The sequence below is a fragment of the Platichthys flesus genome, chromosome 21 (genome assembly GCF_949316205.1).
Source record: "Platichthys flesus chromosome 21, fPlaFle2.1, whole genome shotgun sequence".
NCBI lineage: Eukaryota > Metazoa > Chordata > Actinopteri > Pleuronectiformes > Pleuronectidae > Platichthys > Platichthys flesus.
In genome coordinates, this window is record NC_084965.1 from 4,165,247 (window position 1) to 4,180,712 (window position 15,466).

The 15,466-nt window shown below is 45.2% G+C and overlaps 1 protein-coding gene across 1 annotated transcript in view; it reads left to right on the forward strand.

The window, feature by feature from the left end:
* The window catches only part of cdh7a (cadherin 7a), a 53,411-nt gene that overhangs the window by 29,534 nt on the left and 8,411 nt on the right, over nt 1-15,466 (forward strand). Inside the window, exons 7-9 of the mRNA XM_062379550.1 lie at nt 310-431; nt 12,027-12,144; nt 15,151-15,399. Coding sequence (XP_062235534.1) covers nt 310-431; nt 12,027-12,144; nt 15,151-15,399 — 489 coding nt within the window. The remainder of the gene's footprint in view (nt 1-309; nt 432-12,026; nt 12,145-15,150; nt 15,400-15,466) is intronic.

The window sequence follows — 15,466 nt, forward strand, 5'->3', positions numbered from 1 at the left end:
TGCCCACCCACATTCCCCCCCCCCCCCCCCCACTGACAAGAAGTCTGTATCGAGTGTAATCACTTTGGCTTCTCCGTGGCAAAGAGGAGACCAGCTGCTGGAACCACACGTTGCATATTTCATCACAGCAGCTCTTTTTCCCCTCCTCCTCCTCCACCACCTCCTCCTCTTTTGTGATTAATAAAAAAACATGAGAAAGATTAATATTCAATAATTCGGTCAAAAGCATCAAGGATAAGTTGAGGGGGGGGGGGGTAAATTTACTGCAAAATAAAGGAGGACTCTTCTTCTCTGCTTCTCTTTTTTCAGAGGACCCGACCCAAATTGGAAAAGGCCTCACTCTCATCACCGTCATGGACATAAACGACAACGCACCGGTCTTCGCCATCGACTATGAAACCCTCCTCTGTGAAAACGCCACGCCAGGACAGGTAAGGCCCAGAACCGTCTCTGCAGTTGGTCCAGCTCGCCTTCTGTTTTCTTTTTGATCCACTCCCCTCAATCGCTTGAAGTTCCTCCTCGCACAGCGACAGCCCGCTGACTCTCAAAGCCATTAAAGCTCTTTCTTGTTCCTCAAAATAAAAAATCCACCGTGCACACATCCTCTCCGCGGCTCCGGGGTCATCCCAGGGAGACGGCATCATTAGGGATGAGGCACATTCTTAAGATTTAATAGCAGGTATTGTAGGTGTTATTGTTCATTAGCGGTGTTGCTCTCATTCCACACCGTCGAAGCCGGCTGAATTAATGACAGGGCTCGACTCTGCCTGCGGTCCTAACCCGCTGTAATATCACAGCGTAATGTGATACCTCACGCTGGGACGGGGGAGTGATCTGCCTCGGTTTGACTTTCCGTGCGGAAGCCCTTTTTGTAATTAGACCATCAACCGCACAAGGGCACAAGGGCACGAGGGCAGAGGAATGCATCACGGTATCATGGGGGGGGGGAGGTTTGCAGGAGAATATTCCTTCTCATATTCCCCGTGTTGAGCATTTGGCCTCATTGTTGCTAAATGACTTGTGGGTCTGCGGCGGCGATCCGTCTGCTCGTGGCATTTGGAAAATACAATCAGAGGCGAGGGTAAAGGAGGCGTGCAGACCTGAATAAGTACAATTGATCAGAATGATGCATTGTTTGGGGAAATGGCTATTAGGCCCTTTTTAAATACGTTATTTGCATTCCTATTTCGTGGAGTTTGCCGCTGAGCTCGCGCTTGGGTGAACAAAAAATAGCAAATGATTCCATTTGCAAAACTGAAAGATAATATTTCATGTGTGCATTTTGTTTTGTTTTTTTTCCATGTGTGCGTTTTGCGTGACCATGATGTGGCTGTTGTTTCTATTAGGTTGTTATAGGAACAGGTCATTGTTGTTTGCTGGGGGATGGTCATTATTTGTCTCATTTCAGTTTAGTTAAAGTAAAGTTCAGCATCTACAGTTCAACCTACCTGGAGGTGTTTTGACACAAGGCGAGATGTAAATTGAAGTCATCACAGTTCAGCCTGGGGGCCAGAGCATTTTGTGGAATAAACATCAGCTCTATATGAGCAGTTATTGAATGATCTACCAGACCTGAATGTCTATTTCTGGTTAATGATCCCTCCACTTATCCTCCGAAGATTGTCGCCCAGTGACACAGAATCCAGAGCAACACCAGAGCAACTATCCATCGCCCGTCAATACGCTCTGACTTTCACATTCACCACATCATTTGTACATTTCTCTGCTCCGGCGCTTGATAAATTATGGCGGCGCGACTATGACAATACTGAAACAAAGTCATTCCCCAGCAATCAAACCGGCCCCCAGGACACAGTAACAGCCGCGGCCCACGACACCATCATCAGCAGGAAAAGGTACAGCAAATCTGTAATTACTCAGCTGCAGCAGACAGATTGCTTACTCAATGCCAACCATAGCTGAGCCCCCCCCCCCCCCCCCCCCCCCCCCCCCCCACACACACACACATCTCAACCCCCCCATCAAGTGTAGCTAGGAGCTACTCTGCTGTAAAGTGCCGAGCCGGTGGTGATGGAGACCTGTATCTCCATCCGCCCAGCGAGCTGACGAGCTGCATTCAGATTCTATACAGTCTGTAAATGTGCTGCTACAGCTCGCAGCCTCACAGAGCATGTGTGTGTGTGTGTGTGTGTGTGTGTGTGTGTGTGTGTGTGTGTGTGTGTGTGTGTGTGTGTGTGTGTGTGGAGAGATTTGAATCTTAATAAAAAGAGTGAAAAATGTAATAAATGCGTCATTACAAAGCCAGCTGGCAAGTTAGCTTTACAGTCAGTTCTAAATAAAAAAAAACATTCAGTGTTCCTTGTCATTTCACTTTTAATTGTCGTTTTTAAATCTAAACTAAAATGAAAAATGTGTTTACTTTGAGATTATGGCATTCTGCATGTGGTTTCCGTTCTAATGCAGGCGTCTGTTGGGCCGACCGTGAGGTGCTCCGGTGGGACGCTGCACTTTCAGACTGAATAATGAAGACGGGCAAAATGAAAATTTCATGATGAAGTTTACACCTCAAAATACACACAGAGCCAAACAGGGGAGAAGAGGGCGGTGGACATTTGAATGTGAAAACACCGTTTGAATCCCAACGAGGAGTCGGCTGTCTGTGAGCAGGCTGGGCGGACTGGGTGGACTGGGTGGACTGGGTGTCTGTCGGGGTGTGCGCTCCAACGCCCTCCTGATTCCTGATTAATTAAAATGCTCCTGCTGTGTGTGTGTGTGTGTCTGGTTGTCGAGCAGCGACCTGTTGGCTCTACTCGCCGCCTCTCCTGCTTTGCTCGAAAACCTCCGGCCGCCCACCGGCTGTCACGCCCATCGGCTCCTTCACAGCCGCGACAGAGATGAAATGATATTTGCCAGTTGGGACCCGGGGTTGACTCCGTGGCTCGGTGGCACAGATTAACAGGGAGCGCACGGATGGAGCAACCTGCCATCTTTCAGGCCTAATTAAGGGCGTCTCGTGGCACCGGCTCCCTCCAGAGATGCCACTTGTTACGGATCAGCGGCGCGTCTGTCTTCTGCCATAATATTAACTGATATTATGATGGGGGTGGAGGGGGGGCAGGGGCACTGGGAACGGTGCGGCGGGTCATGTTGTACAATCACGTCGGTGTAACCATTACATACATGAGTGGACTTGGCATTCTGCTGGCCCCATCTGCTCCCCCTGCCCCCCCCCTGCTCTCCCCCAGCCTCCCCCCCCCCCGAGGAGGCTCAGCAGCCCTGAGCCCGACTGAACGCTGGTTAGCCCCAGAACACAGGGTTTTTTTCTAAGTGGGAGAGGTGAAGTGGGGACGAAGACAAAGGTGCATGCCATTGTTCTAACAGCAACAGGAATTATTTCTCAGTATTTTCATTAGACTCATTTTGCCGCGGCGCTCGGCAGTTAGAGCTCCGCCTGTGAGACTCGGCTCACGGAGGCAATTAAGGCGCGAGGCTCTCGGTTCCATGATGGCTGCAATTTGCGTCAGACGTCGCGCTCCTGCTGTGAGTCAGAACTCTCAGGCCAGTCTGAAGCCGCGGATATGATACACACCTTTGATCCAATGAGATCCCAGTAATATCATTATCTGTTATGTCTGCTCTGAATAAACATCCATCCATTAGAACTTATAGAAACAAGATGGTCCTTGTGAATCCAGAGCTCACCTGAGGATCATCTATGATTTCATCACTCTCACTTTAATCCACTGACAGTAACAGCTGATTTGACAGAACTTTTGATTGAGCTCAATTTGCCAAAGCGGCACAACTTCTGGAAATTTGATGAAAACGGTTCTTCCTATAAACCGAAGCTGTAAGAGAGATTATCTGCCAGCAACTTTTCTGATTCTCTTTCTTCTTCTGTTGTTTAATCTCGTCACAACTTACCAAATAAAGTTGATGTGAAAGATAAGGAATATTCATAAGCACCATCAATAGCTTTTATTGCTAAACACTAAGATACTCGATTTTAAAACAACACACTTCTTGGTTTACTGGATAATTGAATTCAAACATAGATAGTTGAAAACCTGTTGACACACAAACATCCAATCCATTTAACTTGCAGCGGTGCAACCTGGGTGTTTGAAAACCTCTTGTCATCAGCGTTTCTAGTGTGGTGTCGCCCCCCCCCCCCCCCCCCCCCAATCAAAACCACTTCACCTGCCACTTCTTACACGACCGCCTCCAGTGTCACATCGATCACTTCAATAAAAAACACATCCTCGCCCCTTCCAGCTGAATAAACATCCATAAATCTGCTTCTCACAACTTCCCTGAGTTTCAGAGCAGTATCAAAGGAACCCGGTGATATCCGTCTGTACGCCCACGTGTGCACTGCAAACATGAACTGCTAATAGCTCGTTCAGCGAAGTTATTCATTATATTTCTGGTATTTCTCCCCTTCTCTGATCAGACCTACAGTAATTACCGCCTCTTATTACCCGCTGCCTCGGCTCTCACATCAATCACAACACAAACACGTCTTCACACCACCAGTCGTCGTTGGAGGTGTTTCATCAGGGCGGGGGGGGGGGGATATAAACAGATATGTCAAAGTGCAGGGGGGACGCGGAGAAACAAGCGTCTGCTCTATAAAAAGATGGCACACGGGGGCACCGGGACATCGCCTCAGCCTCGGCACTTCCGGCTCGTTGGGATCACGCCAACGAACATGAGTCTGAGCAGAAGACTCAGATCACCGATGAGGAAACGAGAGAGTCGGCTCAGGAGCGGATGAGATGCAAAGATGACATTTGTTGAATGGCATTAGAATCCGTGTTTGTGTGTGTGTGTGTGTGTGTGTGTGTGTGTGTGGGGTGTGGAAACCGCCCGGGCGCCATTTCCTCCCTCAACACAACCCCTGGTGACAGGTGTCACGTCGCGATGGCAACCAGTGCCACCTATGCAATGCTTATTTATACTCTGGGTTCAAGTTTCAAGTTTGTCTGGTGTGACCTGGTTGTGTGAGTCATCTACCAGCAGGGCTCCACGGGGGGGCTTAAGTGATCGACTCATATCCCCATGCCTGATAATCAATGATAACTTCACCTTATACGTCCCTAGAGCAGCCGGCCTTTACGGTTGTGAACTAGTCAAGTCCGGTCATTTCTCCACAGAGGAAGTTACCTCCGACTCAGCGACTCTGCACCAGGAGCAGGAACTCAGAGCCGGTGGAGTAGATTCTAACAGTTTACATCCGCCGCCGTCAAACAGAGGAAAGTGTTTAATTCAAGCTTGTTATCACTAGAGTCTCGGTGTGGTTATTAGCAGACGTTACTCTCTTCATCACATTGGACACAGAGTGAATGAATCCCAGCGACTGGACTGGAGTCTTCAATCAAAACACTTCAGACACTTTGAAGTCAAAAGGATTTTTTCTGCAGTTAGACTTAAAGCCCTGATCTTGGGATGGATTTAGTTTTAAGAAATTGATATTAATATAATACTTGCTGCTGCGACTCAGTGGGTAAAGAGGGTCGGTGGTTAGAATCCCGGGCTCCTCTATTCGGGTAAGATATTGAACCACAAATTGCCTCAGAGAGTTCTGCCAACAGTATATGAATGGTGTGGATATAACAAGTGCTGGGTGTGTAAGTGTTGTATGAACGGGTGATTGTGACTTTGAATAGTGAAGACTGGAAAAGTTAATATAATACATTTACGGTTTTGTAAGTACTGCTTACTACTATTACTACTATATACTGCAAAATATATACATTACACATATCTAAAGTATAGTAATTTGGCCAAAATCAAACGTCAAATACCTGAAAACTGTGTAAATGTTTATTATTTAAGGTCAGAAAACATTATCCTAATAATCATAACAGAACTAATTAAAAATTATAATATAAATAATTTGCTCTGTTTATTCGTCAACTTTTCGAGACTTGACTTTTCTTATGCTTCAGTTGGTATTTTACATCTATTGATATTCAATAGGCAGACCTTTTCCTTCATTCGATAGAATAGAACAAAGTTCATCACTTTATCAGTGTGAAGATAATTAAATAAAGAAGTTGTGTGTGACTTGTTCTTAATTAACCTGTCATCATGACGCAGTGATGTATGATAAACATTGAGACTGAAGCATTCACCACAAATAGAGACGTGTTGATGACAGTTTTTTCAGGTGTCGCCTTCCAAGTCATGTTCACGTCGTTATCCATCGCTTCGTTAGTGGAGCAACTGTCACTTCTCATCTCTCGTGTTCACCGATGTGCACAAGGAGAAACTTGACATGTGTTAGTTTGTTAAAAGTTTGTTCAGCTCTTTATGAAAAACATCCGTCTGCGGAGAGCTGAGATATTTCTGTGGAATTTTCCAGACGGGCTTTTATGTGAGAACACAAATATATCCGAGTCAGTGGCTCTGGACTTTATTCCTCAGACGTCTAGTAAAATGTAATGGAAAGGTGGAGTGAGTCAATGTGAGAATACAACAGCGGAATTCAGGGGCGAGCGAGTGGGCGTGTTGTTGACGTAGACACAGAACAGACAGACATCCCAGCGTCATGCTCGTAGGAGACGCAGACGACGATGTCAACGTAGAGGGACAAGAGCAGTGATGAGTTTCTACGTCCTGTCCCCACATCTGAAAAGGAAACCTATGCATCCATCTGTTTGTTTATCTGTCCGTCTGAAATCGTTGTTGTGCCATATGTTGTTGGACAGCGGTTCGATTCCCAACCATCTGTGGCCGTATGTTGAACAGGACTGGAAAAAAGAAAAAAAATGTGTCTCTGCACCGCAACTATGTTAATTTTATTTTGTAGAACAGTCATTTAATTGGTTAATTACATTTTTGTTGTATGTTGGAAATGACTCAATGTCTTCTCCATGTTATTTAGTTATTTATTATGTCAGGACACAGAGCTGTGGACTTTCATTCCACTGAACCTCTGTTGCTCACGATAGAGGTTTTAAGGAGCATATTTAAATCGAATAACAACTCGACACATTCACATCTTTACATCACTGATAAGTGCTCTAAGTAATAAATGATCTACGGCAACAATGTGATGTTTTATTGAAAAGAAAAACAGCCACGAGCCGAAGTTGTGCTTTAACACAAAGATCATTTAGTTAGATTGTGCTTTCGTTTTTAATGTGGAAGGCTGTGTTGAATTTGATTGTCTTTTCTTAGCCTCTCCTGCCGAGCGATTAGTATTCCTGCCTTCCAAATGCTGCTGGCAGAGTCGCTGCAATTCCATCAGTGCATCTGTCCCTGCATAGTTTATGCATCGTGCTGCTGTTGAGCTTTATGAGAGTTTCCGGCTGAGTCAGAAAACTTTTCGATTTTCCTGCCTGCAAGTGGCCACAGGGAGAGCAACACAATATACACATGCATACATTCTGTTCCCCCTCTTTAAAAAGAATTCAGTGGCACGGCAGGGTCTGAACAGGAGCTCACCTGGTAGCACACATAGCTTTAAGTTCCTGTGAGCATTTAATGCCTGAACTGTCCTGTCAATACAAAAGCATGTATGAAAAAGGAGGATTCAACAGTCATCAATAGTTAATTATGCATTCACCGTCACCAAGGTGCATTGTGGGAGTATTTAAGGCCCAGGTGGATGTTGTCAAAATTCCCCCCATCCCCACAATGCATTGCGTTATCACTCTCTACCTCACACAGGTGCACAAATACAATAGTTGAATCAGTAAAAAAAGATTTTCATTGTTTTACTCTGAAACTTGTCATGATTGGTTCAGTGTAGAAATATTCATGGTGTCACAAGGGGGACAGGCCTCTGAGCAACCGAGCAATTCATTCAATTGGGGGGGGGGGCAACCTAGATAGCATACAGATGTGGGCAAATGCAGGGCTCCAGACGAGGTGTAATCTGGATATAGGGTTAGTGTGGTGAATGTGGCCAAGAGCACAAATCAAATTCGGGGCCACCTTTGGCACCTTTGGTTGACTTGTGGCCCAGATCTGGCAAAACAGGAGCGAACCGCCAAAGCGCCATCCTTCCATCGACATTGCTATTTGGGAAGTGATGGTTATGCCCCCCCACTTTGTGTCTAAATTAAACAATCAGGTGATTACCATGTCCTCCACGTACATAGAACAAATCAACAACCAACTTGAAGGTTAGTCTGTGACCGCATCTCACCACCAAGGATAACTCCGTCTATCTCCCATTGAAAAACAAGATCCAGCCCCTTAATTGAATCTGCCCTAAAAGTTAACGAGTTCTCCTCTGAGGCCACGCCCCTCTCTTCAAGCAAGTTTCAAATAAAATCGGTTCTGCAGTGTTTGAGTAACCCTGAGGATAAACAGATAAATGAGACCTGCTGCTGTTTGTACACATTTAGTGTCAGTTTCAGTCGCTCTCTCCTTTCATCCAGCCTTTCATTACTTGTATTATCCTCTCATCTTCTCACATGACAGACGCAGGTTTCTCAGCGAGGGCTGGTTTCCTAACCGAGGGCTCGTCCTCGAACAAAATGGCCCTTTTAAGACTTGAGGAGCAACCTTCTGAGTGCTGCATTAAAAACAGGCTTTGATTTGAAGTTGTGATTATTCATTCCTGCATCGCACTACAGCAAGTGGTGCTGTGAGAAAACCTGCAACCGGAACCCGTGTGAAATGAGCAGTTTACGGTGGAATCAGATGCTTTCATTCATTCAAACTGTTTGGAAGATTCTATGTCAGGTTAAACAGATCCCATGTGTTGTTTCATTTTTAAAGCCACAAGGTTAAAAGTGTAAAGTTCAAAGTTATGCCTTAAAAACACCAGACATTTTAACTTTAAACGATTTTACAGTTTGAGATAGTGAGTGTCCCGGTGTTTATTTCTAACTATATCTTTATTGATTGATGTTTATCATATCATGAAACCAGCAATAGTAGCAGCAACACAGGAATAGTGGAGAAAAAAACCCACTCCGATAAACCTAAACTCTAAACCCTCAATGGCCTCACAGCACCAGTGAGTGTGTGTGTGTGAGTGTGCGTGTGTGTGTGTGTGTGTGTTTGTGTGTGCGTTGCTCCGTTGTTTGCACATTCTCCTCCTCCTTCACCAAAGCCACAAATAGAGACACCTTTGTCCTTTTAAATCCGCTCAGATCTGACGCGCAGCCATGTGTAAACTGGAAAATAAAGACTCAATCCCGTGATTCATGGGCCTCCTCAGTCTTGCCTTCCGACAGGCACCAGTCTGCCGCGGCTTGCTAATGTCTTTCAGCCGGAATTTATGTCTACATCCATGCCTCTCTCCTCCTGTCTCCTACTCAGCCCATTAGAGAATTCCCCGGCAAAGGTTCTGTGGAGCGCCTTGCATCAGAGCCACACTAATGAAAGGCATTATACATTACAAAGTGTTTGATTTAAGGATGATTTACAGATCTCTCGCTCGCTCGGCGGCGAGGAATGGAAACCTTCCCCGAGATTAGCTCCGGAGCCATCTGCAGAATTCAAAGGACATCAAAGGGTTCAAATTGTGTGTAGGATTCATCATCGGCGGCGTGTGTGCGAGGCCACAGAGAAAGGTTTCTATCAGATGTGAGATTTCCATAACAGAGTGAGAGGCATGTGAGATATTGTGATCCCACAATCAACGGTTGGCTTTTCATGCTATGCAGCCGAGCATGCACACGCTGCGGGTTGAGGTGCTCGGCGGCGGTGGCGGTGGCGTCTACCTGTCACCGATCTGACGCCGACACAAACATGGCTTCTGTCCGCGATCACACGCGAAACCGACACGTGTTCTGGATAACCTTTTTTTCCCCGGATTAATTTCCCTGTTGCGCTGCAGAACCAAACAGTTGTGATTGTTTGTTTTTATTTTCTGCTGATGAAAGAGCAACTATTTTAATTTTTTGTTTGGAAACACGGTAAAATATTCATGAATTCCCCCCCCCCCCCCGCCCCCCCGCCTGCCAGTTTTAATAATTGGCAGGATGTGGTTTGCCACCTACACCAACTCCCTAATACCTGACAGCTTGTAACCAGCAGCATTTAATCACAGCTGACAACTGATAATCCATGTCTCAGCGCTGATAGATCACCGGTGGTGGTGGTGGGGGGGGGTTCTCCTCCTCGCCTCATTTAAATGTTGTTTTTGTGTTGATGTCGGAGCCGTCCGGGTCTGGGACATGTGATAATTTAGTGTGAATTGCTTTTAAGAATCTCTTGGATCCCGTCCACGGGCGCGAGTTGTCGCAGGCATGAGTTTGGAGATTTGTCTGCAAAGGACTCGGGAGGCTTGATCGAAATTCACAAGGACACTCCTGCAGTAGCACCCACTTTGATGGCTGTCGCGGTGGCTATCATTTGTCGTCCATATGGCGTGTGTGTCTGTGTGTGTCTGTGTGTGTGTGTGTGTGTGTGTGATTCGCTGCTCCTGTAAACCGCGTACCCACTGAGATCACTGCTTTTCCTTTTTTTTCAAGTTCTGCCGCTCGGAAGCTGAAATTAAAGCTCAGCGGGCGTCTTCGTTTTTTTTCTCTTATTTTGCTGAAAACAGATAACTTGATTTTCAGATAGCATGTTTGTATGAATAAAAAATCATTACAGCACATGCTGGTGGGTGCAAATAAATTGGTTTTATTCGGTAATTTGATTTCCTGCATTATTTAGATTTGTCAACACCGCTCTATAATGAAGGGGGTGAGATTCTGTTTAGTCCTCGAGTTCTGAGGCGGAATAAAACGGGCAGAAGCAAATAGAATTCACTTGTTCAACTCACACATATAAATGCGTGTGTTGCATCGCCCGGAGCTACAGCCGTCCTTATCATGAGTCATTTTCATACTTTCAATAATAAAGAAGAAATGCCTGCCTGAATAACATATTCATTTTGAGCAGTGTCAGCGTAGCATCCTGTGGACTGACCTGACACTGACTTCACTTTGCACACGGGCACCGCGGCTCTGATTGGATTTCAGATTGAAGAAGAAAACGTGGATTAACTGTTTAATGGTCATCACAACGCAGTTAACACTAATTACAGGCTGACACTGATTAATGATGATTTAATGTTATTATGCCAATAACTGTGTAGACATTGAAAGATTTCGCTCTAGTTACTGGAAGCTTTGCCAATTTTGCCCATTAGGTGTGTGCAGATTGAAGTGTTTATGCCACAAAGAGTATTTTATTTATCTAAATTGTCTTTTAAATAAATAATTTTTCATAAGACTTAAGTGGACTTACACCTAAAGGTTTGTAAAACCCAACATATAAGCATTCAAAGATTGTTAAAAGTCCACTTTCACTGGAACTGAACGTCTTTACCTGATGAGTATTAATAAATAGACATTTGGGCATCTTTGGCAGAAGCTCATCAATCTTAATATTCCTGAAATCTCTGTCTGATGAGGCCGATTTTTCTCAGGAACCATCCATGTTATCTTCTTCACTCTTGGTGTGCATATAGTCAAAGGCTGGAGGAAGTGCAGTTTTGACTTTGGTGGGTTTTGGACATGAGACAAGTTCAATATGAATTAAATAACTGCCGGTTGGTTCCAGTTTCTGAAACAGATCCGCAACCTGCATCACCACAGGCCGAACCAACAGGCAGGTTTAGAACGGGCTTTGCACCAAAAGTTGACAACGTAAAACAGGATATATTTTTTTTATTAGTGGACTTTCTGGTTTCTATATAAAAGAGTAAATATTAAACGTTATCACTCAATGTTTTTATGAGAATAAGCCGCTTGACAATCCTTTGCTCTCCCAAAGCAAACACTTCGTCCCTGAGAGGTTTCCAGGCTCCTGCCAAATGAGCACTTACGGTATTTTAAGAGCCAAACGACCTGATTCCACAGCCAAACCTTATAAAGGAAATATCTTTCCATCAATCAGAATACGAGCTCATTTTCTCCAGTTTACTGACCCGGCCTTTTAAGAATAATATCTTGATATATAAATCTACGACAACTGTGCTTCTCCTCAAACAGATCCCACGTGGGACGATAAAAGCTGCAACACATCCGACAAGTTAAAGCCTCAGTTTACACCTAATCAACCGGTGGAAACTGAAACTGACGTAGTGTTTCTGCTCCTGTTGTCTTCAGGTGATCCAGACCATCAGCGCGGTGGATAAGGACGAACCTCTGAGTGGACACCGCTTCTACTTCGCCCTCGCTGCACCTGTTGCTGGAAACCTCAACTTCACCCTGCGAGATAACAAAGGTGCGACAGCCTCTTTGTTTCAGCTCCAGGCGTCGAACCATTACTCTGTGATTATACGTGTGGAAGTGTCTCTGAGCGAAACTCAAACAGAAATCTGTAGGTGTGGGTTATTTGATGGTCCTGATCACAACATATTCGGTTCACTTTCATCAAAAAAAGGGCCTCAGGAGGTAATAACAAGTTTTATATTTGATTCACCAAAGATTTAAATATTTCTCTTGTCTACCATAGGCAGCAGCGTCAGGTATGAAATGATTTTGCAATTGATTGTGGACAAGTGAAATAGTTTCAACAATTTTCAATGCTTTCCTGTTCCATCAGAACCTTTGTATGATGGCTATGGGTCAAAGTTTAGTTGAATACTGAAATGACTGAGGTTTAAGTAAATGCAGCAATACGACGAAGTAGAAATGAATCTATACAAACAGATTCCACAGGTGGTTTTTCAGAATCTGTAGGTGAGGGACAGCATTCTGAGGCTGGCTTCCTGTTTCTAGATGGACCTCTCAGGTTTGAGAAAACTTGAGATTTAACAGAAACCCCTGAAGTCAGTATGTCCACGCTCTTGTTAAAAGCTCTGGGTCTCAGATCAGTCCCTGCTGCAGCTAAATCAAAATCTCCCCTGAGTAAAGTGAGTGTGTACAAGGTGCCGGGCGGGTTGGGTTCGGTGTGTTTCCTGCGTTCTTCCCTCGAGCAGGAGCCGGGCAGCGAAGCAGCTTTGACACTTTGCTCATTTCTCTTTCCTGGACACAATCTCCTCAGCGATCTGACTCTGGAGAATCAGCACAGAGCAACCGGTGCCCCCCCCCCCCCCCGGCTCACCTGGCTGTGCCAAATGAAACCATAATTCTGCTGTGACAATGCCCTCTGTAGCCCCCCCCACACACACACACCTTTTTTGTGTTGTAATTGTTCATCACAGCTGAATGCAAAAACAATCTTTCCTCTGCAAACTGGAGCAGATCTGAGATTACTCATCCTGTGCCGGGCTCCGCTCAGTGCAGAGATCACACCACAACCGAGAGGAACTGAAAACCGACTTTGTCCTGTAATGATTTGTCTTCGCCACCTACACACAGAGCAATGGGAGGAAGGAAATTAGCTGCTGCTATAGGAAAAGTTCAGCGTTCATTGGCATATCCTGTAGCTTTTAAGACAAAATAAAATTGTGCCTGACTCCATCATCACTAACTAACACCAAACCCCTGCTGCTTTAAAAAAGGTGCAGAGCTGCTCTGCTCTCTGAAGTTATGCCCTGTGTGCCCTCAGTTCTTTTTCTTTCACACATGTGGGAGCTCGGCTCAGGCTGAAACATTAAAGTTCAGCAGCAGCAGCCGGGTTCTCCCACTGTAATCTGAGCAAGTGCAGGCCTATGTTACATGATGAAGTGGACGTTTGAGGGAACCTCTCAGCAGATTAACATCAGGACCACAGTTTACGATTTGACCTGTGGAGAGTTTCTCTGTGACCATTCACTTCCCTGTGTTTACCTTGATCACATTGAGACCGAGTGGTTAAGAAGCAGTTCAACATTTGGAAATGGAACCTTTGTCAAGGAGGTTATGTTTTTAATTTGACTCTGCGGACAGATTACCACGTTACTTGGTGGAAAGAATTTGGTTTCCGATTAAATTTTGGCATGTATCCGTAGAAATGAGCGGATCCGAGAATTTTACATTTGGAAATCTGACAGTCTGCATGGTCGGTAAATACGTTATGGTTGTTAGTGTGAGTGAACACCTGGGAAATAGAGCTGCACACAGCCGTACCGTGCAGGAACAGAGCACAACATAAAGTTAGGAATCTCCTGTGTTATTATGACAGGTGTTAAAACATTTTATTAGCCTTATGTTTGTCTACTATTTTGCAGCATTACACAAACTGGACGTGTTACCATGCAAGTTAGAAGAAGGAGGTCGGGAAAGAACCTTATAAGTTTTGGTGTCGAATCATTTTCTGTAACATTATGAGAGTTATTTTACGTTTTGTGACATTTTTACCAATTCCCCAAAGAATAATAATAAATGTCTCATGTTTAGATTGTTATCCATGAATTTGTAACATTTTGTGTGGCTTGATTTGATTGATTTTAAGGGGACTGTTGGAGGTTTAATGTTTTCCTTAGTGCTGTTCTAGTTTCCCCGTTAGGTTCAGAGGATCCGTGGCACAAAAGCCTGCGACCAGAGGAGCGGGAGGCAATTATAGCATTAGTATGAATTATTCAGCAGCCACATTATATTGAAATCAGATGCTTAAATACTTTTGCTATGTTGCTCAATGTCTCAAAGTCCTATTTTCACTTGCACTGTATTTGTTTGCTGCCCGGCTGCACATAAATATCCCTCGAAGACAAAGTGCGCAACAAAAATGTTTCACAATGAGTACAAGATCATATTAATTTACCATTTGAAGTGTTTTATTTTGAAAGCCTTCACGGTTGCTAACAGCCGAATGTGCCTTTTCTTTGCCCCATGAGAACATTTTGCTGATTTTACTGATGTGGCGTTGACAAGAGAACAGAAGCCAGCTCTGTGTTTTATTCTCACCTTGTCCTCAGCATTCCGAGAGCATTCTTGTCCTTCAGGGCAAAATCTACATTTCAGTCATGACTGCTCAATGTGAAAGTGCATCGACGGAGATGTGATGAAAAAGCCTTTTTTTCTGTCGAAGCAGCTGTAACAGCACATTATTGTCTCGTTGTCTCTGAGACGCTCACATCTCATAGATGATCTAACCATCCAACCAAAGCTGTTATTAACAGGTGGTCAAGACCAGGGAGAGATGCCACGGTGTCTCGTGTGATGAGTTGTGTTAATGACACCATCTGTCTGTGGTTCTGCCTCCACTGTAAAACCAGTTCAGACCGCACAACCGAAAGGACAGAAATCATTGCAGAGCAGAAGTCACACCTCCTGCTCGTCAACACTACACACATCATTGTTCAGTTGTTGTGAAAGATGAATCCTCTCGTTTTCTCACCCGTGTGACTGATGCTCTGTTCTGCAGACAACACGGCGTCCATCGTGACGAAGCGCGGCGGCTTCAGGAGACGGGAGCAGGCCGTGTACCGGCTGCCGGTGCTCATCGTGGACAGCGGCAGCCCCGCCCTCAGCAGCACCAACACGCTCTCGGTGAGGGTGTGCGACTGCGACTCGGACGGCGTGGCCCTGTCCTGTGGAGCCGTGGCGTACACGGCCACCGGCCTGAGCACCGGCGCCCTCCTGGCTATCTTAGGCTGCATCATCACGCTGCTGGGTAAGATCCATATGACCTCAGTGTCCATGAAACAACTTCTGATATTTGTTTTTGTCGAGGTGTGAAG